General features: G+C 36.1%; 1 protein-coding gene across 1 annotated transcript in view; it reads right to left on the minus strand.

Annotated features, from left to right (window-relative positions):
* ROBO1 (roundabout guidance receptor 1) overlaps nucleotides 1–24,074 on the minus strand; it is a 480,852-nt gene that overhangs the window by 17,757 nt on the left and 439,021 nt on the right. The window contains exons 20-25 of the mRNA XM_087418208.1: nucleotides 22,563–22,717; nucleotides 19,656–19,991; nucleotides 17,697–17,804; nucleotides 14,593–14,737; nucleotides 11,823–12,071; nucleotides 2,623–3,029 (exon numbers count right to left, since the gene is read on the minus strand). Of these exons, the coding sequence (XP_087274334.1) occupies nucleotides 2,623–3,029; nucleotides 11,823–12,071; nucleotides 14,593–14,737; nucleotides 17,697–17,804; nucleotides 19,656–19,991; nucleotides 22,563–22,717 (1,400 nt within the window). The remainder of the gene's footprint in view (nucleotides 1–2,622; nucleotides 3,030–11,822; nucleotides 12,072–14,592; nucleotides 14,738–17,696; nucleotides 17,805–19,655; nucleotides 19,992–22,562; nucleotides 22,718–24,074) is intronic.

Consider the following 24,074-nt stretch of genomic DNA (forward strand, 5'->3'; position numbering starts at 1 on the left):
TTTATAATTAGCTTCACTAAAGTTATTGTTAAACAAAAATATTAATTAAATTTTTGCATAATATATGCAATGTCTGTTGTTTTCTCAAGAGGAATAGCCAGAGTCCTTAAGAAATATATGTTCTAAGAATAAACAGTACTAATTAAATCCCCCATTTTAATTAAATATATGTTTATGCTATTCTTTGAAGGCAGACTCCTAATATCCTAATACATTCTCAGGTATTTTCTCTTAAGGTGGCCTGAAATTAAGCCAGCTCACCTACTTAGACGTGCCCAAAATTATTTACATCCCTTTCAATCACAAGGTATTTACTTGATCCCTCCAGAGACTTCTGTTTTTTGGTGGTGGCAGAGGTGGTTTTTGGCTAGTTGGTTTTGGTGGGACAGTATTCGCAGGTACCAGTGATAACCGAATTTGCTAAGGAGACATGGTGCATTCCAGTGCTCTTCAATTCTCTGGCTGTCTTACAGAGATGTCATATTACAATGGCACAAGATATTTAATCCATAATGGCAATGGAGATCTATTGGCCCTATACTTGACCTTCAATATTCTGCTTTCTAGAAATTCCAGAGAGACAAATCCAGAACTTGCTGTTGTACCACAAGAAACTTCAAACAGACCTAGACAACATGTCTGTTGGCTATAAACAGGAGAAGCCACATATAGTGAAATCAATACATTTAAAGATGCTAACTGAAGCATATTAAATAATAGACATTAATGCAGCCAAGTGAGAAGCAATGTGATTGGATTATTCATTCATATTAACTTCAAGTCATATGATAAGCAGAACCCTTTCCTGAAAAGAACATTTTAATAGGCAGAGGCCAATGCATGTTTCGTTCATTATAATTATGAGCCATACCAAAACCAGAAGTGCCGCTAAATTACAATACAATAAAATATTAAACCAAACTCTCTTTAGCTATGATGGAGACTATTACAATTAAAGTTACATATCCATGAAAAGAGAGAATTAGGGCTGAGACTGAACCCATTATTTATTCTATTGTGTAAGGCCATCTTCTGCTTATAGACCCTGAGGCACAAGGTCATTTACAGATGAATTTTCAATGTTATTTCTATGTTTCGTTGATTTAATGAACTGAAACACACCCTTAATGCAATCTGAAAGTAGTAGTTTGAGATGCTTAATTTCCCTTTCTTATTTTTTTTATAGAAGATTAAAAAATAAGGAGAAACAACAGCTATATATAAAGTTAGATGTTATTTATTTATTAGGAAAGATAAGTAGGTTTGCATACTTATTTTATTACATTCAGCAGCTACTGTGAGGAAAAAAAGGAAATTTGGTTGAATATCATAAAATACAGGCCTGGCTGAAATAAATACACATTCTACAATCACAGGTTGAGAGATATTAGACATTTGTTTCCTGCAACAGATTCTTGATAAATTATATATAGAAATAACTTTATGATGTGAGTTAAATTTTCTCTGAATATATTCTACACTGACAAAAAATAATGACCAATCCAATATCTGAGGAGAACATGGAAAACTACCAATGTGACAGTTATTAAACTATCTATTAAACTATTAAATTATTCAGAAAAATCAAACAACAAAATAGCAATTATTGATTTGTTATGATAGTCTTTTCTTTCTCAGAAATGTATTTCTTTCTTTCTGTCCACATTATTTTACTATCTGTATTTTCTTGGCTACCAGAAATACATATGCACACAATGTGTATAGGAATATGTGTATATATATGTGTGTGTGTATATATGTGTGTGTATATATATATATACCATTCTACAGAAATGAAAATCAAGTGACAAATTTAGGATTTAAATTTAAATTCTTTTCTTTCTCACATTATTTACTTTCTAAACAGGGTTGGGAGTAGGAGTTAAGTAAAAATGGATTAAAACATAAGAATGGATATATGCTAATTAAAAATAGGCTACTGGCAACAAAAAAGGAAAATAGAAAAAAAATATATAAACGTTTGGATTAACTGCTCTCAAAATTATTAGATTAACAATGTTTAAGTATGGAACATCTTTATGCTTGAAAATGTATGTATATTACAAACATCTTTATATCTTCCCAATTAAATTAATATTCTAATTGAGAAGGCATGAAGAGGATAGGGTTAAGGAGAAATAGCCCAGTTTCCAATGGTTTAGTGTCCTGCCTGGAAATTTATTTATTTCTCCCAGAGAATTTCTAATTAAATGGGATAAGAGAACTACTATAATGAATTTATTTTGGTGACTTTCTACATCTTAAAAAAAAACCCATATAACACAAACCTCATTCAATTGACTGTATGCATACCTAAAGAAATTGTATATATATTCGCTATGAGTATCATAAAAATAAAGACTGCCCACGTAGCTTCATTCATTATATAGGATTTATTAAATAAAAACAAAATAGAAGATTTAAAAAGTCCTGTCAAGAAAAAGGGAATAATCAAGCTATGTCATACTCTTGGACTTTGGATTCCTTAGGCAGCCAAAAAAAAAAAACAAAGACTGTAATAGTTGCATTTCACATAGGATGTAAGATTATAGGAGACAATCAGCGACTGACACATACACATCAGGTTTTCTTTTCTAGCTTGGTGAAAAGCGGACCACTCACCAGCAGCATCCTGCATCTGACGGCGCGCCACCTTCAGACCTGCATACTCTGCTGCAGCCGCCACCGCCTGCGCAAAATCGGCATCGGTGAAGAAGGAGCCGTCGGAGGAGCTCACGCTGGAGCGTCCGCTGGAAATGTTGTCCTCCTCCGAGGCTGAGCCCCAGCCATTGATCATGGACCCAGTGACAGAGCTCTCGAGGTCCCCAACACTGGAGGCAGGGGTCTGCTCAAGCCCGCGTAACAAAAGCCTTCTGGTCTGCATCTTGGCTACTTCCATGTCGGCTTCGTCCTCTTCCTCCTCCGGCGCATCCGTATCCATATCTGAGACGAGGGGTCCCGAAATGTAGCCATAGGTATGCGGTGGGGAAATCGGCCGTGGTGGTGGAGGCGGGCTCACAGGCTGCCGTCTGCAGGAAGATGAATAAACAAATATGGCTCAGCTCATTATTTTAGACACAAAAGGATAAATTAACCAAGAAATTCACAAGTATACCGATTTGATCTTTGCTCTTGTGGAGCTAATTTGTTCAGAAAAAACAACTGGAAGTCAGAGTGTGTCTAAGTTTTATTTTATTTTGAATTGTAAGAAATTTACCTCAAAACCAGAGGCACTTTTAACCAAGCTAGGCTACTTTTAGATTCAAGTTTAATAGAAATATACTCAGCTAACTGTAAGTCTCCTTATGCTTTATCATTTAGATTATGTTTAGTTAAAAAAGGGGAAGTAGTACTTATTTTGACATTGACACCTATGTATTTGTCCTGAAGCCTAGCGGATATTATTGACAGCTTATTATTACCACAGACAACAGACATCAGTCCTAAAACAGATTGCTCCATAAACATATCAACATGTTCCTTTCCCTTTCTTTCATTGCCACTCCCACCATTGCAAGCAAATGGATTCATTCATTTTGACCATAGAGAGTAGAATTTCATAGGATTAAAAAATTATACATTCAGCATATGACACAATTTCCTTTAGACTTTATTCTATTAAAAAAAAAATGCTATGGGAGCCAAGAGCAATTTTTCTCTGAATTACTCACTTATGAGTTTCACTAAAGGTTATTAGCTACTTTCAACTCTATGGATTTTACCGTTATTCCACTTAACTGTTTAACAAAATGCTTAAAGGTATTTTTCTTGATGTCCTGGAATTAGTTAAGGACCAAAGCTGAAGACAAAATGATGTAGTAGCCTATAATTTAAGTTCCCCAAGTTACCAATAACTGGTTTCAACCATCTCTCCATGGACCTGGAGAACAACATCAGTTAAAAACAGTCCTTCCACTACCATCCAACACCATCACCCACAGTAAACATAAGATGACTGAGAAGGTAGAGAGCGTCTGGACATTAGTGGAAAGTAAGGTTTGTGGAAAGAAGTTATTCTCAAGGGAGGAGAATGCCAAGAGATTGATTCCTAAATTAGGAAAGTGCCTGAAAAAAAGGGAAGAGATATGGTGATTTCTAGTGGGAGGACTGCTTAGTCAGTGACTTGCTCAACAGTCCCAGTGCTCTCTAAGCAAGGTTAAAGGGATGACTTGAGGGGCAATATCATTTAGAAGGGTCATGACAACACCTCATCAAATTCTGTGCTCCTCAGAAGTAAAGAGGATAGATTCCACCCAAGCCTGCCAACCTGAGAACTAGTGTTGGAGGGTAGGTGAGATTAGGATCTAGTGTCATCTGGTGACCTCCATGGCTTGGGAAACTAGGAAAGATATGGCATGAATGCCACTGACTGGTAGTCCACCTGAAGACGGAGCTAAATTGTTCAAGGATGACAAATGCCTGCCCAGGCCTGAGTCCTTCATCAGTGGGTAAGCTGGCACCAGCCCCTTCCCTCACCATCCTTATGATACTCATAGAGTAGGACGAGATAGAGTAGTCTAACCAAGGGCTAACCAAGAAGACCGGATTCTCATTAAATTTGCCCTTTTTATCTTTCCTCTTCCTTGCCTTAGCACTTAGGAGAATGCATCTGAAAGAGGCAGAAGGAGAAAGATAGATAAAAGCAGAACATGCCCCCTTACTCCATGCCACCATAGCCACAGACAAGTGCAATCTGCAAAGGATGTCTGGGAGCGCACGATGACGGTTTTAAAATGGACAGGACGGGGTCTTAAATGAAAGAAAGCAAACATATAAAACCACATAGGATCTGGTCAAGATCTAACTAAGGGACTTACTATAGAGAGAAAGAAGGAAGTTCAATGTAACGCAGTTTTTAGGATGGGATGGGAGTTGTTCAAAGAAAAGAGTTTTGTGCTTTTTATCCCAATGAATTCAGACACTTCAATAAACATGTTTTATTAACACAAATGGAAAGCATTAAAAATAGAGTATTATTAAAATACTACAATTAACTCATTTATTGAGCACCTACTTTGTAGCTAAGTATATTTTACAACGTTAACTCATTTAATTCTCACAACTATCCAAGATACTTCTTTTAATATCATTTTGTAGATGAGGATATTGAAATTCAGAGGAATTAAGACCCTTACCAAAGTTCCCACAACTAATGTTTATCAAATGTAGAATTTAATCCCACATTTCATTTCCAAGGTCATGACCTTTCTTCTAGGAATGGTATTATTACATATGTATACAGATACACACATATACACACATATATGTAATAATAATATATATACACATACATGTACATACATTACACACAGTTCTTTAATATAATGTATTATTTTTCATTTCTGGGTGGTTTCTAATGCATCTGTGTGTGGCACTAGAAGAAATACGAAGAATGTGCCAAAGCTGAAGTTATTTAAGAGATTAAAATGGATAATTGTTTCAATATGGAGTGTGTTAGACACATAGGAGGGAAACCTTTGTTTAATTTGGATTGCAATAAAATACCATACTTAAAAGTCAATTTACAGTCTTTGTCAGCATGCACATCCAAAATACCACAAGAAACTTCTTTTTTTTTAAGACACGGAAGACTTTTTAGCACAAAAGGGACTATTTTAACCACAAATAAAGGGATGTAGAACAGCCAACTTCCCCATAAAAGAATGCCAGCATTGTTGTATTTGGATAATTCCGATTCTGTAGAGTAAAAACATCTTCATGTCAAAAAAGGGCTGGCTTTTAACTACTACTACCCTGTACAAATTCTAAGGAAAGACAGAAAAATTTATTCAAACCATCTGTAAATAAGGCAAGCCCAGGGAATGTGTGATAAACATGTACAGTTTGAAATATGTAATGTATTCTATTGGAAAACAAAAAGCTATTTCAAGATGCTGCACTCAAGTGGGACTTGTCACAAATGAACCTTAGCCCTCTAGATTTTTCCCCCTGAGGGGTTTCAACATCTGAAATAATGTATGACTGCGAATCACAAAACTCTAGGCTCCTGCAAAAATGATGCCTCCATAAACATGTTCAAGAGAAGAAGGGAACGATGACTTTAATTTATGAAAGCAGGTGTTTATATAGTTTGCCACATACCATTTACCAGGCAAAAGACAAAAGGGGGAAAATGTAGACCTTTGAGGTGTTTTTCTAGAACTAGTATAGCTTCAATACTTTGTATAATTAACCATTACCTGGTTTGTAAATAGACAAGATATTAATTTTCCTGTGCCTTCTTACTTTCTTTTCCTTCCAACAATATCATATTCACTTTGTCTTTATTCATAAAATATCAGTAAATTTCCTATTCTATACATGAACATTATTTTTACTTTTCAAGAGATTTTTTAATAAATATCAACTACAGTCAACTCAATAGTACCAGACACTTTTTGAAACAATATATGTAAATAAGTTTAATTACATTATTTTCATAGTTATTGTCTGAAAAGAGAGAAGAAAGATTCCTATTATGTTGGTCCCCTAGTTTACCTAGTTTTAAACAAAAATGGAATATCCTATAAGTTCATTAGAATGCCAAAATTGCAATATCCATAATAATGCAAGTCTGAAATGCTTAATTAAATATTGCAGTGTTATAATAATGGTTTTAGTTCAGTAATATCTTATTAATACACATCCCACTATTTATATATGCCCCTAATCAAGTAAAAAAACGATGTATTCATTCTTTAAACACTTACTGTGCACCTGCTATGGTGAAGACTTTGCTAGGTTCTAAAACCAAAGGGATCCAAGCAACAAGAGCTTTGGAAATGCTTTGTACTTTGAGATATGAAAGGATTCCATTTTAAGGCATATATACTTATAAAGCTAACTGTGTATCAAGCCGTGGCAGACTGTATTTTGCAAAGATGTCCATAACAATATCTCCCATGCCAAATGCTCTTCTGGGATAAGAATTTGCCACCCTCCCAGCAAGAGAGGGAGTTTAGTTCTACACTCCTGAATCTGAGTGGACCCTGTGACTGCTTTGGCCAATAGAATGTGGCAGAAATGTAACTCTTAACTGGCCTGGCAACTTCCTCTTCCTGCCTACTTGACAGCCTGTTTCCACATAATAAGTGCTACTACCTTGCGATTCCCATGTTATGAGAAGCATGGGCTATGTGGAGAGACCCTGGAGGTTTAGACTCCATGTGGAGACAGACATAGGCCACACAGCACTGAGACATCGGACATATGAGTAAAGAAACTAACTTGGAAGTAGTTCTTCCAGCCCCAACAGCCCAGATGAAGCCACGTGGCTTGGAGATGAATCGCCGAGGTGAATCCTTTCAGAATTCCTGACTCATGGAATTGTGAGTAAAATAAAACGTTGTTTTGGGTGACTAAGTTTTAGAGTATGTAATCTGTTAGGCAGCAATAGAAACAGGAACTCAGGTACTATGTTAGAAATTCAACTAAATAAAATAGATATGTACCTTAACTGAAGAGACTTGTAGTCCAATGGAGGTGACAAACAATTAATTAAATATGCAACGATAATGCAGTACTAACAAAACTCCATCAGAGAGGATATCTAGGGTATTGTGGGAACACACACAGTATTGGCTCCTATCTCATAGTTGGGATATCAGGGAAAGATTCTATGAAGAGTATTTGCCATTTAATCTTGGACCTAATGGATACATAAATGTTAGCTCCAAAAGAGAGAGGGGATAATGATGTTCCAGGAAGGTGAGAGAGCATGTGGAAAGACCTAGAGGTGGGTGAGAACACAGGTCATTCCAGGAACTGGAAGAAATTTAGAGTGAAGGCACAGGAACAGTGAGATGGAGAGCAGCAATGGATAAGGATGGGAAGGCACGGAGAGGTCAGATCAAAAATGGCCTTGGTTGCTACATTAAGGAATCTCGCCTTTATTCTAAGGGAAATGGGAAGCCATTCAGAGATTTTAAGCAGTGGAGAGACTTGATCAGTGTTGCATTTTAGTTAAGGCCTCTTTAGTCTGCAGTAGGAAGATTAGACTGAAGAAGGGGCAAGGCTAAAGACAACAAGACCGCTTATGGCCCATTACAGTAATATAGGCAAGAGAAAATGGCTGTTGGATGTAGAAAAGTGCTTTTATGGCTGTAGATATATGTATTGCTCTGAGTGATAGCCAAGCAGTAAAAATCTGTGGGAACAAGGACTTGGCTATATAGGTCTGAAGCTCTAGAATGAAATCCATAAAGAGATAGCTTTCTATCTCTAATGACTGCTTCCTTAGGGGAGTGGCAGGATGATGAGAAACAGAAGTCATCTACTGATGGGGCAGACATTCCAATAGGTCAAGGGTTTGAGAAGAGGCTTCACTCAAGGACTTAACTAGAGATGGGAAGCATAGCACTGTATATAGTACCAAAGAGGTAGACATGACTTAAATGTCCAACATTAAGGAATTATTTAAATAAATTAAAGTACACATTTGTTTAACATGAGTATCTTAAAAAGTTATTGACATGGAAAAATACACTGTTCAGTGGAAAGAGTAGTTTTTAAAATAATATTAGCATATCATAAATTCAAAGCAATGTGAGTACATGTAGAGATGAGGGATTTAAAAGATCTTTACTGAGGTCTTAAAGGTGGCTATCTGACTAAAGAGATCATTGGTATTTTTGTATATTCATTTGTTTATCTGTATTTTCAAAATTTCTATTGTAAACATATAGATTATACCTTCATCATAAAAGAGCAGTAATAGTTTTTTATTTCATACACTTTCATCTACTTCTTATTAATGTCCAGTATTATTTCCAGCAACAATCCTGGAAATAAAATTCTTAATTGCTTTATAGGTTGAAAATCATACCTTTTAAAAAAGGCTGAATATAGTCAAACAGGATTTTAAGTGCAGGTACCCAATGCATTTCCCAATTATACATGTCCACACTGAGTTCATACAAGTATTCATCCCCCTAAAACCACAAGGGGTAGGTCAACTCCAAATTCTCCTGTAGTATCAGATTCCATTCATCAAACACTGGCTGAAGAAAGCTTTGTGGAACTCAGTAACATGAGTAAGACATGAGCTCTGCCCTCAAAGAGCTTTTAATTTAAATAGAGAAACAGAGATACAAATAGCAAATGCTAAAGCAACATGAAAACTGTTTAGTATGTTAGCAGAGCTGTGAACAGACCATTGTGAAGGGTAAACAAAAGGATGGGTTGATCTTTGCCAGATGACCCAAGGAAAGTTTCACAGAGAGGATGCATTTGAACAGGGCTTGGAAAGATGAGAATGCTTGCCAGGCAATCAAAGAAACAGCACGTGCAAGACACGTGCTTAGCAAGGACAATAAGCAAGTCGAGGATTTTGGTGATGGATGGCCATGAGAGGCAAGAGTGGCCTGCCCCTCCTGCTAACTCTGGAGCAGCCCTCTGTGGGCCAGGAAGTGGCATTGCTGACCTGGATATTGATGATATTCAGGGAATTTCAAACAGACTAATGAGAAAAGAGGGTATGTGGAGGAATTGGGAAGAAAGAAGAAAGTAATGGGGAAAGGATTGTGAAAGGTTTTAAATATTGGGCTAAAAAGTATGACTTCACTCTGAGTGGGAAATAACATCACCAGACGTGTATATAAAGAAAGATAATGTGGAGAGTGGACAGCAAAGGGGAGAGAGAAGAGATAGGGAGATCAGTTCAAGGATATGGCAGTATTTCAAGAGATAGGGACGGAGCGCCTGCCTAAGGAGCTGCAGGAATGGAAACAAAGTAATAAAACCAAGAGATATTTTGGACTTGGTGAATAATTTAATTTGGAGAATGTACGAAGAGAACAGACGACATTAAACAACAGGATAATTAAGCTGATTTCAAAATGAGAAAGGCATTTTTTGTGATTCTGCCTATTCCCTTGGCTACTTTATTTTTAACACTGGTCAGATAAATAAGGATTGATAATTCTAAACAAGATAGCCAACAAAGGAGGAGAAAGAGCAAGTTTCAAAGGTAAAGTGCAAAGACAAAGAATTTGGTTTGGGACATGTGTAGTCTGAGATGTCCAAGTGACAATACCACAGTGGCGCTCAAGAAAAAGGGCTGGGCTGGCTAAGTCAATTTGAAAGCCATCAGACTATAAGTAGTAGTTGAACCAAGCAATGGGGTGATAGCATAGGGTGAGGATGGTAGGGAACTAATATTTGTTGAATACTTACCCTCCTTCAGATCCTTATGTACACTATCTCATTTGATTCTCACAACTTATAAATTGCCATCACTGCAGAAAGCTGAAGGATGATAAAGAATGAGAAGCCTTTAGATTGACCATTAGGAAGTTGCCTGCAGTAGACTGATGGAAGCAAAATGGTATACGCCAGAATGCAGTGGGCTGGGGTGGGAATGGGAATTAGGAAGGCAGAACTAGTTAAACAATTCTAAGGAGTAGGAGAGAAGAAGAGCATGATAGGAGGCTAGGGAAAGTTTAAAAAGTAGTAGGATTAACAGTGAGAAAGAAGGATTGAATGAAGAGGAAGAGGCTGAAAAGTCAGAACAGATCAAGGTAAACTGATTTTTGATTGTTTTCAAGGAAGGTGGAGAGGTTGACATAAGCAACACAAAAGATGAGGCTTGCCAGGAAGAAGATATCAGGTACCACTTGTAACATAGGGGAAAGGTGAGGAAATAGGTAATTTGAGAGAATGAAAGGAGAATGCTGAGACATCTCAGAGCTAATAGCTTTTATTAGTATTTGCTTCAAATACGAGTGGTAGAGATGGTCTGTAACCTTAATACGGAAAAGAGATGCCTTATTTGTTCTCAATCTTCATGAAGTTATGTGGGTTAATAATATTGAATTTAAATGTATAGCAATCCAACTTCCTCTGTCACATAGAAGGTTTAACTACTTCCTTCATTTTAGAGAGCATACGATTTGAATTTGGTAATAACCTCTTACTGATAGAATAGTTAATAAACATTGCAAATTCCATTTTAATCTATGGAATTCAAGCAGCATAAACCAGAATTTGTTATTTATTCAAGAATATTGAAGGGAGATCTTATAAGGCAAATAATATACTCAGTTTCAAACGATATTAGGAATACAGAAAGTAATATATATATATACATAATATAATGTGTCAACGGCTATAAAATTGTACAAACAAAATCGTTAACAATGAGAGAAAAGCTAACATGATGCAGTAATAGCTTTTATGTGGTAGAAATGACAAGTGAAGTATTTGTGTATAACAAAAATGTATTGGTTGGCAATGCTGAATATACAGATTTAAATAAGTCTAAGTCACACACAAATTATTTAGTAACTTGAACAAAAGGATTCCAACCTAATATCTCAACCAAAATAAAAGGTAGCTGAGGTCAACACAAAATGAAAATACCAAACTCATTCTTCTGCAACATTACAGCTATGAGGGAACAAATCATTTTGCAGACTTAATTTAAAAAGACAGGAGGAAATCTATTTTCCATAGACCAGAGAAGTGACTTAACCATGCATAAGGAAAACTAAAATACAAAAATAGCCATCATCAATAAAATGTTTCAAGATTAGTAACCCATATATTTACCAGATGATCTCCATGTGTTTATGAATGCGATTATCATAAGTGGGTGAGCATTAATGCACATTATTTTACGGTTGCAAGTTCACTGGGATCAATTAATCTAATGTGCTGGTCAACAATATTACTTGATATATTAATTACCAGGGCTTACTGTGTGATGATACTGGAAAAAAGGCTCACGTGATATGAAAATTACTTCATATAATTGCATTCTATATATGCCACTTAGGAGTGGCAATTCTCTGATTTGTCAGCAAAGAAGGCTAGTGACAACATACCTCCTGTCAGGTTGGTGTTGCATGTGGCCCATCTCCTCTGGGCAATCCTGTAACATGGGCTGGAGTTCTTCCTGTGGAGAGGGGGTCAGAGTGGCAGTGGACTGATGGCTGTAAGAAACGGCAGCTGGAGAGGAAGCTGCTCCCCGCACAGGGGGAGTGGGGCCTCGTTCGTCTTCCTCCTCTTCTAGTTCATCTTGTTGCAAATACATCCTTGCTGGTGGCACAGGACATGGCATCTCTTGATCATAGCTAAAACAATTTATAAGGATACTTAGATTTACTTCAGGTTATTCAAATAAACTATTTGTATAGTTAGTGGAATGTCAGCTTTGAACTGCTTTTCAAATCTGAATGGTCTGGGTCACATTAAGGAGATATTGCTAAAAAAAAATGGTTCACTGTCACCAGGGTTTGTGAATTGCTACATATAATATTTTTTCTCTGAGGGATTATAATTTACATTGGTATATTACAGCCTTTGAGAAGTCATGGAATAAAGAAATCTATTTAACATAGTTTAACTTATTACTTCCCAAATGTGTTTGACATATTCTCTCTCTCCAACTCAACATGATCTCTAAAGGATGACTCAAGGATGGTCTTGCAGGTGACCCAAAGATGATGTGCTAAATTCTGAGAAAAATTACTCTTGAAAATCCTTTCAGAGGGAGATATACTGGAGATCAGCTTATTTAGCCCAATACAACCCACTTTTCCTCTGAAATTATAACAGACCGCTATTTCTTCAACGGAGCACGAGATGAAGTAGTTGGCTTGCATTTAGGATGGTGAATGAAAAACACAATAAATAAAATACTCCATAAACAATAAAATGCCCCCTCTACTCCTCTGCTAGAGCTCTGTGGAAGCTCTAGATGGATTTGGGAAACATTCACACCTTTATCTTTTCTCCTACCCCAGGGCATATGGTTATAGATTAGAATGGCAGTGATTTACTGCGTTGTATAAATTGCGTTCATGTTACCCCTCTCTCTCGGTCATTCTCCACCACCTGCCTTGTTTACTCAAACTCAGGAAGCTGATGCTCACATAAAGTGATTTCTTTGTATCTTCTTTGACTTCGCTAATCCCACCATCTCCTTCTTTGACTCTTTTCCATATGTTTCCTGTATCCACAAATAACACAGCTATTTGTTCAGTCATCCAAACTAGAAATCTTGTAGTCATCTTGACTTATTCCCGTCTCTCTCCTACCTCAAACTGTTCCCCAGTCATCTCTATTCCATCTCTAAAAAATCTCCAGAATTGATTTCATTTTTAAAATCTGTTGTATGTGCTACTGCAATAACCTTTTAATCGATCTCTTTGCCTCCGGTTACTTTTCCCTTCTCATCCTCACATTGCTTCCAAAATTTATTATAATATGCACCACTCTCAGGTTGTTCACTTGCTCCAAAGTAATCAATGGCTCTCTATTTGTCTGGAGAATAAAATACAAGTGCCTAAAGAAGACATTCAAGTATCTGCATAATCTGGCTTACACTTGCCCTCCCAGCTTCCTCTCCCTCCCTCCCATGTGTTTCATGTTAGTTCCCCAGGAGTCCACATCTCTGTGCGGTCCCAATGCCCATAAAACCCCCCTCCTCCTGATTGAGAACCTTCTCATTTGTCAAGATCAAGAACAGAAGCTAGCAGATTAGGAAACTTTCATTCTTCCTAGTTAGAATCAGTCTTTCCCTTTGGGGCACAGTTGTACCTCCTGTCAGTTTTTTTAAAACTGTATCCACTCATTTCAGTTTAGTCCTTCTTTTGATGGACTAAAATAGCACTAAATGATGTTAATATAGCATAGAAAATGAATTTTTAAAAATACAGTCAATCCTCATTATTTGCAGATTCCACATCTGCAAATTCACCTACTCCCTAAAATTTATTTGTAACCCAAAGTCTTGAAGCACTTTCGCAGTCATTCACGGACATGCACAGAAAGGCAAAAAATTTGAGTTACCTGATGCACACATTCCTAGCAGAGGTCAAACAAGGCAACACTCTGCCTTTTTGTTTTAGCTTTCATACTGGAAACAAGTGTTCTTCTAATGGTCTATATAGTGCCACATTGTTCTCCTTTTTTTTTGGTTATTTTGCTGTATATTGGTGATTTCCCTGTTTAAAATGGCCCCTAAGTGCAGTGCTATAGTGCTGTCTAGTGTTCCTAAGGGCAAAAAGGCTGCAATATGCCTTAATGGAGAAAATAAGTGTATTAGATAAGCTTTGTTCAGAAATGAAAAATTACAGGAGCTGGCCACGTGGCATAGTGGTTAAGTTCGGCGCACTCTGCTTCGGTGGCCCAGGTTCCCGGGTTCGGATCCCAGGCACGGACCTACACCACTCATCAGTCATGCTGTGGCAGCAACCCACATACAAAATAGAGGAAGACTGGCACAGATGTAGCTCAGGGCTAATCTCCCTCAAGTGAAAAAAGAGGAAGATTGGCAACAGATGTTAGCTCAGGGCAAATCTTCCTCACCAAAAAAAAATTGTTTGTCTGTGCCTGTGTGTGTGTACATATATATATTCATGATTCATGATTCTTAGTTACAAAAGAAGCTTCCAAGGCACAAATTCGTTTTTTGACAGCACAAGGAGGGTTTTCAAGTCTTGCTGAAATATCATTACTATTTTATTCAGAGACAAATGTTCATGGACCTTAAGAAACAGTCTCCCCTTGGTGATCAAGTTTAACAATTCCTTAATATGGGTTTAAGGAATTGTATTATTCGACTTACATCTGTTCTGAGATTCCTCTTACCTGTCATCTACAGAAATACCATACTCTTCACTATTGCTGTGTGGAGGAGGATGCGCTGGGGGAGGAGGAAGCAGATCTGCCCAGTTCAAGCCACCCTGTTTCGGTACTTTGGGTGTTCGTGCCCCTTTCTTGTGCCCTTGACTCCCTTGAAAAGAAATAAAACGCAAGTCTTTTATCTCTGGCCTTTCAAATTTTTCTGTTATCTACAGGTTAATTATTTTCTGTAAAAATGATGTTATAATTCATATAGGTATAGAAAGATAAACACACTTTTCTTCATTGATTTTAAACAGAACTTTGTACAATAGAAGATGTGAGGTATCGCCAAGTTTAACTACAAGATAAATAGCAAAATAGCAATAAAACCATAAATGAATTTTACAAGTCATATCATTAATAGTGATCTTCTTACAGCAATTAATTGCATTATGGATTATCATCTAAAACAAATGAGCTGTAGACATATTTTCTGAAGTGCCTTTCTATTATTTAATTGCTGGAACCTAAAATACAATATGATACAGATACGATCTATTAGAGTTCCACTGTTGCATTAAATCACTGAATATATACAATTTGTACTTGTCCATTGAACTGTTTTAGGTACAATGAAATTACTAGTTTTCGTCAGAAAGGCAGGTGCAGATGAAAATAATTGCTGGAAGAGCTAATATAACTAACAACAAAAGAAGCAGAAAAATGATTTTTAAAAAGGGATAGAAGTGTTTTTAGCCACTGCTTCTATAAAATTATGGCTTACAGTAAAATGATGTTACTTGAACATTCTTAGAAGTTTGAAATAGCCCAATGAATTCCAGTGCCCTAGTGTTCTGATTTTAGATTTGGCATATTCTTTAAACATAGGTAGCTGCACATTTTAGAGTATTCATTGTATTTATTTATTTATTTATTTTTGTGAGGAAGATCAGCCCTGAGCTACCATCTGCCAATATTCCTCCCCTTTGCCGAGGAAGACTGGCCCTGAGCCAACATTCACGCCCACCTTCCTCCACTCTACATGGGACGCCGCCACAGCATGGCCTGACAAGCGGTGCGTCGGTGCACACCCGGGATCCGAACCGGCGAACCCTGGGCTGCCGCAGCAGAGCATGCGCATTTAGCCGCCTGTGCCACCGGGTCGGCCCCTAGAGTATTCATTTTAAAATAACTTTGTGTCAAAAGATATTTTGAGATAAAATTATCTTTATCCTCCTCCTCAAATATGATACATTTTAGATTCTTGTGTAAATTACAGACAATGAGTATATAATTATTTTTTTCATATGATCCCTAAATTCAGTGAATTCTCTTGGTCTTTTTCTTTTTTTTTAAACCTCTCTGAAACAGGTCCAAGTTACATGGTGCATGAAACAGGTCTTGGTATATTCAATGAGCCTTATTTTTTTTTTAAGACACTTGGGAATTTTCAGTCAAATGGCAGTGTTTGTTAAGCTAGATGCTCTTGCACTGGTATGTTACTACCCCAAGTGTGGGTTGAAGGACAGGCTGTTATTAATAAATTATGATTGACTCCTCTGCCTGTATGTCTCCATTCTTTCTTCCTCCACTCAGTTGTCCTGTATTGGAATGGCTGTGCTTATACTGCGGCGTTGATTGTATCCAGAGCCTTCCTCTTGATTTCCCAGCACACATTTGCTCTAACAACTCCATTCGTCCTGAGAGGCCTAACATCACAAATGTCTCCTACACCTCATTTACTTCCTTTGTTCCTTCCCCTAATTACCACCAGATTTCACATCTTTGTATCTTTTTACCAAGTATTCACAGAACACCAAATGATAAATAGCAGCAGAACATCAAGATCTAGGTATCTAAGCTGAGGTATGGAGAAAATCAAGTGAATATTAATGACCTAGAATCATTTTTTTTCCATTAAGATATGATTTTCTTGCTAAGTGGCTAAGAATTTAAAGATGAAACAGCATGAGAGCGCAAATATTACAATATTTTCTATGGTTTTCCCAAGAGTAGATCCTTGAAAATTTTCTCTTAATTCAGGGTTCACTCACTTTAAAAAAGACAGAAAAAAGTCATTTAATAAGATTTTAATTGTTAAAAAAAAAAATCGAACAACATATAGAATAAGAGTAGATCTGAAAAGGTAAAGGGCTATTTCTAAGCTTTTTAAATTCAAATAGGAACAGTTTCAATCAGTGACAAAACATAGCCAGAAAATGCCACATCAGCATGCCTTAGTCAAGAGAACACAGTAAAATGCAAATGTATATTCATTACAGAAGAAGGGTAGAGACACTTGGCTAAGGGCATCTAGCAACAACTTTAATCCAGCTGCTGGGAAGTGATACTTCTACCCTCTCCTGGAGAAACATTCTCGAGTCAAGATCAATTGGTTTTGTTCTCATCCTGGTGTGACTTGCCACATGTTAGTTCTAATAATGAACTGCTTTTAATTAGAAAAACAGGACTTAAGTACCAGCAAGCTCCCATGTGCAGCCCCTATCAGGAAAACAGCTGGCAAACAGCTGTAACAGCATGAAGACCACAGGGAAGAAGCCTCAATGAGGCTTCTGAGGCATTTACAGACTTAAGTTGGGAGTTTGCTTTATGAGATTTTAGAGTAAGAACTGAAGGATAGTAGAGAGATTATTAACTGAGGCAGGTTCCTATTGTACATAGATCTTCTAATAGTGTCTCTTAGGCTTTTGATTCTGCTCAAGTGTACGCAAATTTTACAGGCGTTTATATTCTTGCTTCAAATGGTGACATTCTTAGCAGATTAACTACATGTGCAGCATTTTTAGTTATATTTTGGCCAAGGGGGAAAAAAGAAGTTTCAACTGCATTTAAAGATTAGTTCATGCTCCTGACTTTACCAAAGCTCCTTAACAAGGAGGAAAATAGGATCCTCAATCTTTGTTACCAAATAGAACATAAAATGATTTAGTGAGTGGACAGTCTTTCAAATTGCTAAAACAAGACCCATGCCTGTAAGAGTCAAATTATATAAAGTGATCAGCCATGTCATACACGTACACGAGTTCATTAGCATTCAATTCATAATTCTGGAATGTACCATATTTCTAAAGGAGAGGATGACTTTCTCTTTGGTTCCCCTTACTTACCAGACGTACTACTGCCCCGGTCTGAACTGTTGTAGGATCCTCCTGTATTCTGGTCGTATGATTGGTTGTATGGGATAGTTGGAGGAATTGTGTCATTCGCTCGATAATCTAGACATTTCAGATGGAAAAAAATTAAACCTTTATTTTTTCTTTGGTGCCTCAATCATTTACCAACAATTAGACATTTAAACCATCGCATTGATCACTTGCTAAGATGTACGTAGGTGTTCAAGAGGAAAAGTCAACAAAAGATAAAGACCTTTAAACATGTCTCCTTTAAGATTTATAAAATACAAATTCTTTGCATCATCTCCTTTACATGAACCAGACTAAACATAGGTGTAGACGAATCATATGAAGGACTATTTCATCTCTTTGAAATATTGATAAATCAGCTAAGGCAGAAATCAGATTTGCTTGACTTGTTAACTTTAAAAACATAGTAACAAAATAATTTTATCAATAAGAAATCAGGAAAATATTATATCTGCAAATCGAAAAAAATAAAATAAAACTGAAATCAGCAAGATTCTATTTAATAAAAGATATATTCATGATAAGAAAAAATGTATCTCAATCTGCCACAGAAATGCTTTGCTTACTTAGGCAATGGTGAAAATTCAAATGACAAACTCACCACTGGAATGTACTGAGTAATAATCTGTCAGTCTAGTTGCATTCCAGGGTCTTTATTATAGTCTGACATACCAAGTCTGTTTACAAGCAGTATAAACAATAAATCAGAGCTCTGAAATATTTGTGCTGAGGACTGTCAGAGCTTTCCAAAATCCAAAGTAAAGCGATATACTACAGAGGAATAATGGAACAATAGTTTGAATCTCCACTATAAACTCTATGATTGCAGAAACTGTCCTATTCATCTTTGTCAGCCTTTGTCATGAACTTGTGCAAGAGTCTTAACAAACACTTATTAAATTGGATTATTATACCAATCAAGTGTTTTTTTAAACTTGGTAAAAGCTAGATGACTGTACTATTAAATGAAAACATATAACATTAACTTAATCAAATGAAATATTTGTCTTATGCTATCGTTTTGAAATCTCCAACTGTAACAAGTTTTATTTTTTAAAAATATGGTCCCAACTCAAGCCTAAAGAAAATAAATCTATGTCTTTAATTATCTACAATAAAATATATCCTTTACCTGGACACTTCTACAAAATTGCCCTGATCTATTCAAATTAGAGTAATTCCTTTTTCCCTAGAGGTATAACTTTGCAAATCATGTTATTAAAGTAGCAGCCTGAAGGACTACAAAGAAATCAAATACCTATCTATTCCAACTCACACATATTACAATAGAGAAACATTCCCCTCAGGCCATAAAATACTCTTCTGCTGCTACATGTTAACACTAAACTCAATTTACTTTAGGTTCTATCCTAACAGACTTCCGTCAGGTCAACCAAAGAAATTCAGGTTCTAAAATCACACATTGCAGTAGTCTTAGTAACCACATGAGGTAGGAGAACTACAACAAATTGAACCACTTCTCCAGTTCAAGTCTAATTATTTTTCTTCAGTTTGATATAAAAATGCCATTTGTTTATATGATCATATAGATGCAGTTATCTTCCATTCTTGAGTGGAAAGAATGCGATAGTCTATTTATTTAAAATGGGAGATATTGTGACGGTGGTACGTCTGCCTTATGAGTAAAAGATTGTCTGTCCTAAGCAATCCCTCACCTACAATTGAATTTAAATTAATCTCAAAACCATTTGAAAATACTTATATATTATTATTAAATCAGTTTTCCAAGGTTATTGTTGTGCTAATTAACTCTTTGACACCGGAAATTTTGAAACCAAAGAAATAAGAAAACCTTAGTAACAAAAGAAAGATTACACTTGCTAGTCCCAGACAAGTTTCGGCATGCTGGGCTGAAGGGTTAAGGATACCAATACAGAAAAGGATGAAGACAAAGCTCTTCACCTTTGTTCAATTTGTTTTGCTCCATGATGTTATACTGAATTGGTGGCACTTCTTGTTTCTGCTGTCCAGGCGGTTTCCAGTGCTTCTCGCCAGAGTCTCCGCTGCCATTGTTCATGTTGTTGCTGAGGTTGGACTGGATGAGCTGGGTGGTGGCATAAGGAGTGGGCTGCCCTGATGGATTGACAAAACGCCCATCCTTCAGATTTGGGCTATTGAAGGTTTTCATCTCATTGATTTTGTTACTAAGGTCCATATCACCATAAACAGTTGACTCAGGGAGCATCAGATTTGTTTGTTTGTTATCCAGTTGGTTGTTATAATTTGCTATACAATCAGCTATGTGCAATGGAGAGGAAAAGGAAAAAGTCATTCTGCATGGTTATTCGTTTTAAATTTCTTTGTAAGTAGCTTTGTGAGTCACAGTAAAATTATGTAAAGTACAAATGGGCTTAAATAAGATCAACAAAAAGGGCCAAGTATTCATATGTACTTTCTAAAGAAAACAACTAAAAACTGAGGGAATAAGAGAGGATACACAGAATTTATATAGAGACTAAATAATTTTTAACTTCTGTTAGTGCTCTGTAGTAATACATAATTTAATTTTCCTTTAACAACGTCATTAATAGGAATTCCACTAAATTAATATATACACGAATATCTTTACGTGCCAAATTTAAATTTTCTAATCTTGAGTTACTGAACTATTTGAAGCTACTAGCTAGCTGTTAAAGCAACAGAACAAAGCATGTAAGTTGAGAATCCAGACAAAGGAAAAAACTGCTCTCAGATCAAAGAACTTGAGATTTCAATATTTTATAAAGTACCTCCATTCAAAAGATATGAGGAACAGAGGTAAAGTGATAGTAAACAGTGCTCAGGAGAATTTTATTAGTTTTTCTCCTGGTCGTGTAGGATAATGATTATCAGGACAGGGTGATATATAATCATTTTTTCATAGTTTCATAATGACACCCCAAGACAATAACAACAACAATGATGATGACAAAATGAATCATAGTAACCAGGGTAATTTAATCAAATAAAGCCTAAAATAATACCTAATATGTCTCCGATCTCAATTTCCCCCTAATTTTCCCTTCATTGAAATATTTCAGAATGAAATCATTTATATATAGAGAGAGAGAGAAATATTTAAAGGCTGCAGCTGAAAATATTAAAACAGCAGAAGGAACTAAAATCATAATTCAAAATTAAGATATTTTTAAATAAAAAAATTAGTCAAGTTACAATGGTAAAAATACCATTATTTTTTTCATGTAGTTCATCATGACAAACGTTAACAGATCACTTTGAGAATTGATTTTCAACTGGATATCTTAAAAATGATAAATTAACATGGTTGCTACTGAAGATGTAAATATGAATATTATCTTAAGAAAAATTTGCAACTTCTCTATCCTCCAGAATTCAACTACTCTGCATTTCAACAATAAATGATCAAGGAGCAGGAATATTTGATTCATTTGCCTTCTAGTAATTCTTATTGCTAATTTCTAGGTATTAAATTTTGTTTAAGAGTGGTTAACAAATATTATTAAAGGCAATATGGTTTCGGCAATCTCATTTTTCTTCACCAGTCCTTCTAAATGAGTGCTATTCAACAGAACTTTCTGAGATGATGGACATGTTCTATTCTGCATTGTCCAACGCAGTAGCCACTAGCCACATGTGGGTATTGAGCATTTGATATGTGGCTAGTGCGAATGAAGAACTGAATTTTAAGTTATATTTTAGTTAATTTAAATTTAAATAGCCTTCTGTAGTCAGAGGCTACCATATTGGACAACACAGCTCTACATATTAATTTAAATGGGTATCATCATTTTTTTCCCTCTCCTATAAGGCAGAGTATAGTCTTTCTTTCATTTATAATTATGTGAGCATCTACCTGTCTGGACAACTAGAATATGGACCTCCGGAGAACATGGACTTGGTCACATGGACATGTCATATCCATATTCATATCCAGTGGAGACTTGGGACTTGTTTTAAGGGTAGACGTACAGTTAGCACTATGATTTATCTTTACAGGGCTTAACATTTTTACTTAAATGCCATCTTCTATTTCCCTTTTCCTTAATTCCATGGGTTATTTTACTCCTACAGTCATCTTTTGATTCTTTATGATTCTTTTAATATTTGCCATGCTGTGAATGTTGAGGGTTTCTTTTTTTGTTGTTTTCTTTTTTGTAAAAAATCATTTGTAATTTTCTGTTTATTCTTTTAAATATTGCATCCTCTACATCCATATTTTATTGTCATGTTTTAGTATGAAATTTCAGCAAAGTAAGGTACCCACACATATTTCTGAACCAAACCCATATAATACAAAATAAATATATGCATACACACCTGCAAAAGATTATTTCCTGTATCCTCAGGATTTACTAATATATTATTCAAATCTGATTTCGAATTTCATTTAATTTTCATTTATAATTTTTTGTTATTACTGCAATTATTATTATTGTTACTGCTATTAAAGAATTTGGTTCATTCTAGCTATACATTTATCGACCTTTTGATCTGTTTTATTCCCTAAATCTTGAAGATAATAACAATTAAAAATTATAACTGCATACATTCTTATCAAGATGAATACTTACATAATTTCATTTTTCCTTATTTGCTGTCTATTCTAGAGTTTATAGTCTCCATTCTCCCACTGCAATCTGGGAAACTTTTTTTGGTGGAGGGTGAGGTGTGGAGATATAGGGATGGAGAAAATACTTGAATCAGGCTTGTTTGCTAAACAATAGTTAGCATTTCATGAAAATGTTGATCAAATTTTCCCTTCCAATGGAGGGAGAGGAAAAGAAATGTATCTCCTTATAGCTAGTTCCTTACAATGCTCACACATAGCAAGCTGTCTCTGTCTCTAACCTGGGCGACTATAGGTAGTCAGGTTGCTATCGCTGTTCCCATTGCCTGCTGCACAGCAATTGATAGAGCAGTCATTGTGGTTGTTGCCAGTATTAGGCCACGTGTCTGCCAGCCATGGCTGCGTGGCAGGTTCACTGATGTTGAGAAGTCCTGGCCTAAACAAAAAAATATATAAAAGCAAATGTTATATAAATAGCAAATAATATTTCCTCTTCAGAATTCCAACAAACTCTTCATCTCATTATTCGCACAAATAATTGGGTCAAGTATGCTGAATGATATTATTATTCCTTTTATTTTTCAGACAAGGTAGTAATGTTCTGGGACGGGCCTCAGTTTATATAGCCACGACTTTGTAAACTAGCAGAGTTGTGCTACAGACTTAAAATACTGTACCGTTTGCAATGCTCTATTCCGCCTTTAGTCACAGAGACTAACAGTCAAACATGGAATCTAAAAATATGGATACATATATGTTTCGGCGTTTTAGTAGCTTAAAGAGTACCACAGTTGAGACAATTTGCATTTCTTCATTTTTGACCCATTAAAAAATAATGATTCTTCTCATAACTTCGTTAAAAAAATGGAACAAACTCCTTTACTTAGACAATGGATCCTTCACAGTAAGCACATTTGCATACTTTTCTTCAAAACCACGTTTCAGATATAGTGAGTTTGGGGCTCCGTGACATTTTGCAGAGCCTCATCAATGTTTCAGTGCACAGTTCTGTAAGCTTGTCAACATTTTCTGATGGTGACAATGTAAAATGCCACAAATCCCTACATAAACAAAGGAAAGCTACTGAATTAAATCTGGTAAAACAAAGATGTCCACTCTAAGAAATATTAGTGTTCACGTTTTTTTGGCACAACAGATGTTAATCCTCTTTCACTGTGCGTTGGGAATGCAAAGCACATCAGCAGTTATTAATGGCAGCCTGAGGCCACCAGTGCCAGAGACGCAGACTGGAGTCCAAGGATGGCGTTCCTGATGTTCTTTTCCAACACTGACTCCATTTCATAACTCAGCAAAAGAGGTGATGATGCATGATGTGCCGTCAGATCCACAATAAACAGACGGGCACTACAGATTCTGCAGAGATTTTCTTTACGGTTTCATTTTCTTTGTTAAAGTGCAACACCATGCTCCTCATTTACCTCAGAAGCAAGAACCTGACATTTCACTCTCCATGGTTCCTATTGTGACACACAGATAGTCGACTGAGGAAATTTACTATGCAAATGATGGTTATTTGAGGACTAATTCACTTCAAATGAAGAATATGGATTTATAATTTATATATCTACGTACATATGTATATGTATATATATCTGTAATAAAAATGAATATTTATCTTTGCTTACAGTGTGTGAGGTGTTGTTCTGAGCTCTTGACATGTATTAACTCATTTAATTCTTACAACAATTCTACAAAGTAGTTACTATTATTATCTAAATTTTACAGATGAGGAAACTGAGACGCCCAAGAGAGATTAAGAAACTTGTGCCTGG

Source organism: Ceratotherium simum, chromosome 27 (assembly GCF_057802395.1).
Source record: "Ceratotherium simum simum isolate JZ-2026a chromosome 27, ASM5780239v1, whole genome shotgun sequence".
Taxonomy (NCBI): Eukaryota; Metazoa; Chordata; class Mammalia; order Perissodactyla; family Rhinocerotidae; genus Ceratotherium; species Ceratotherium simum.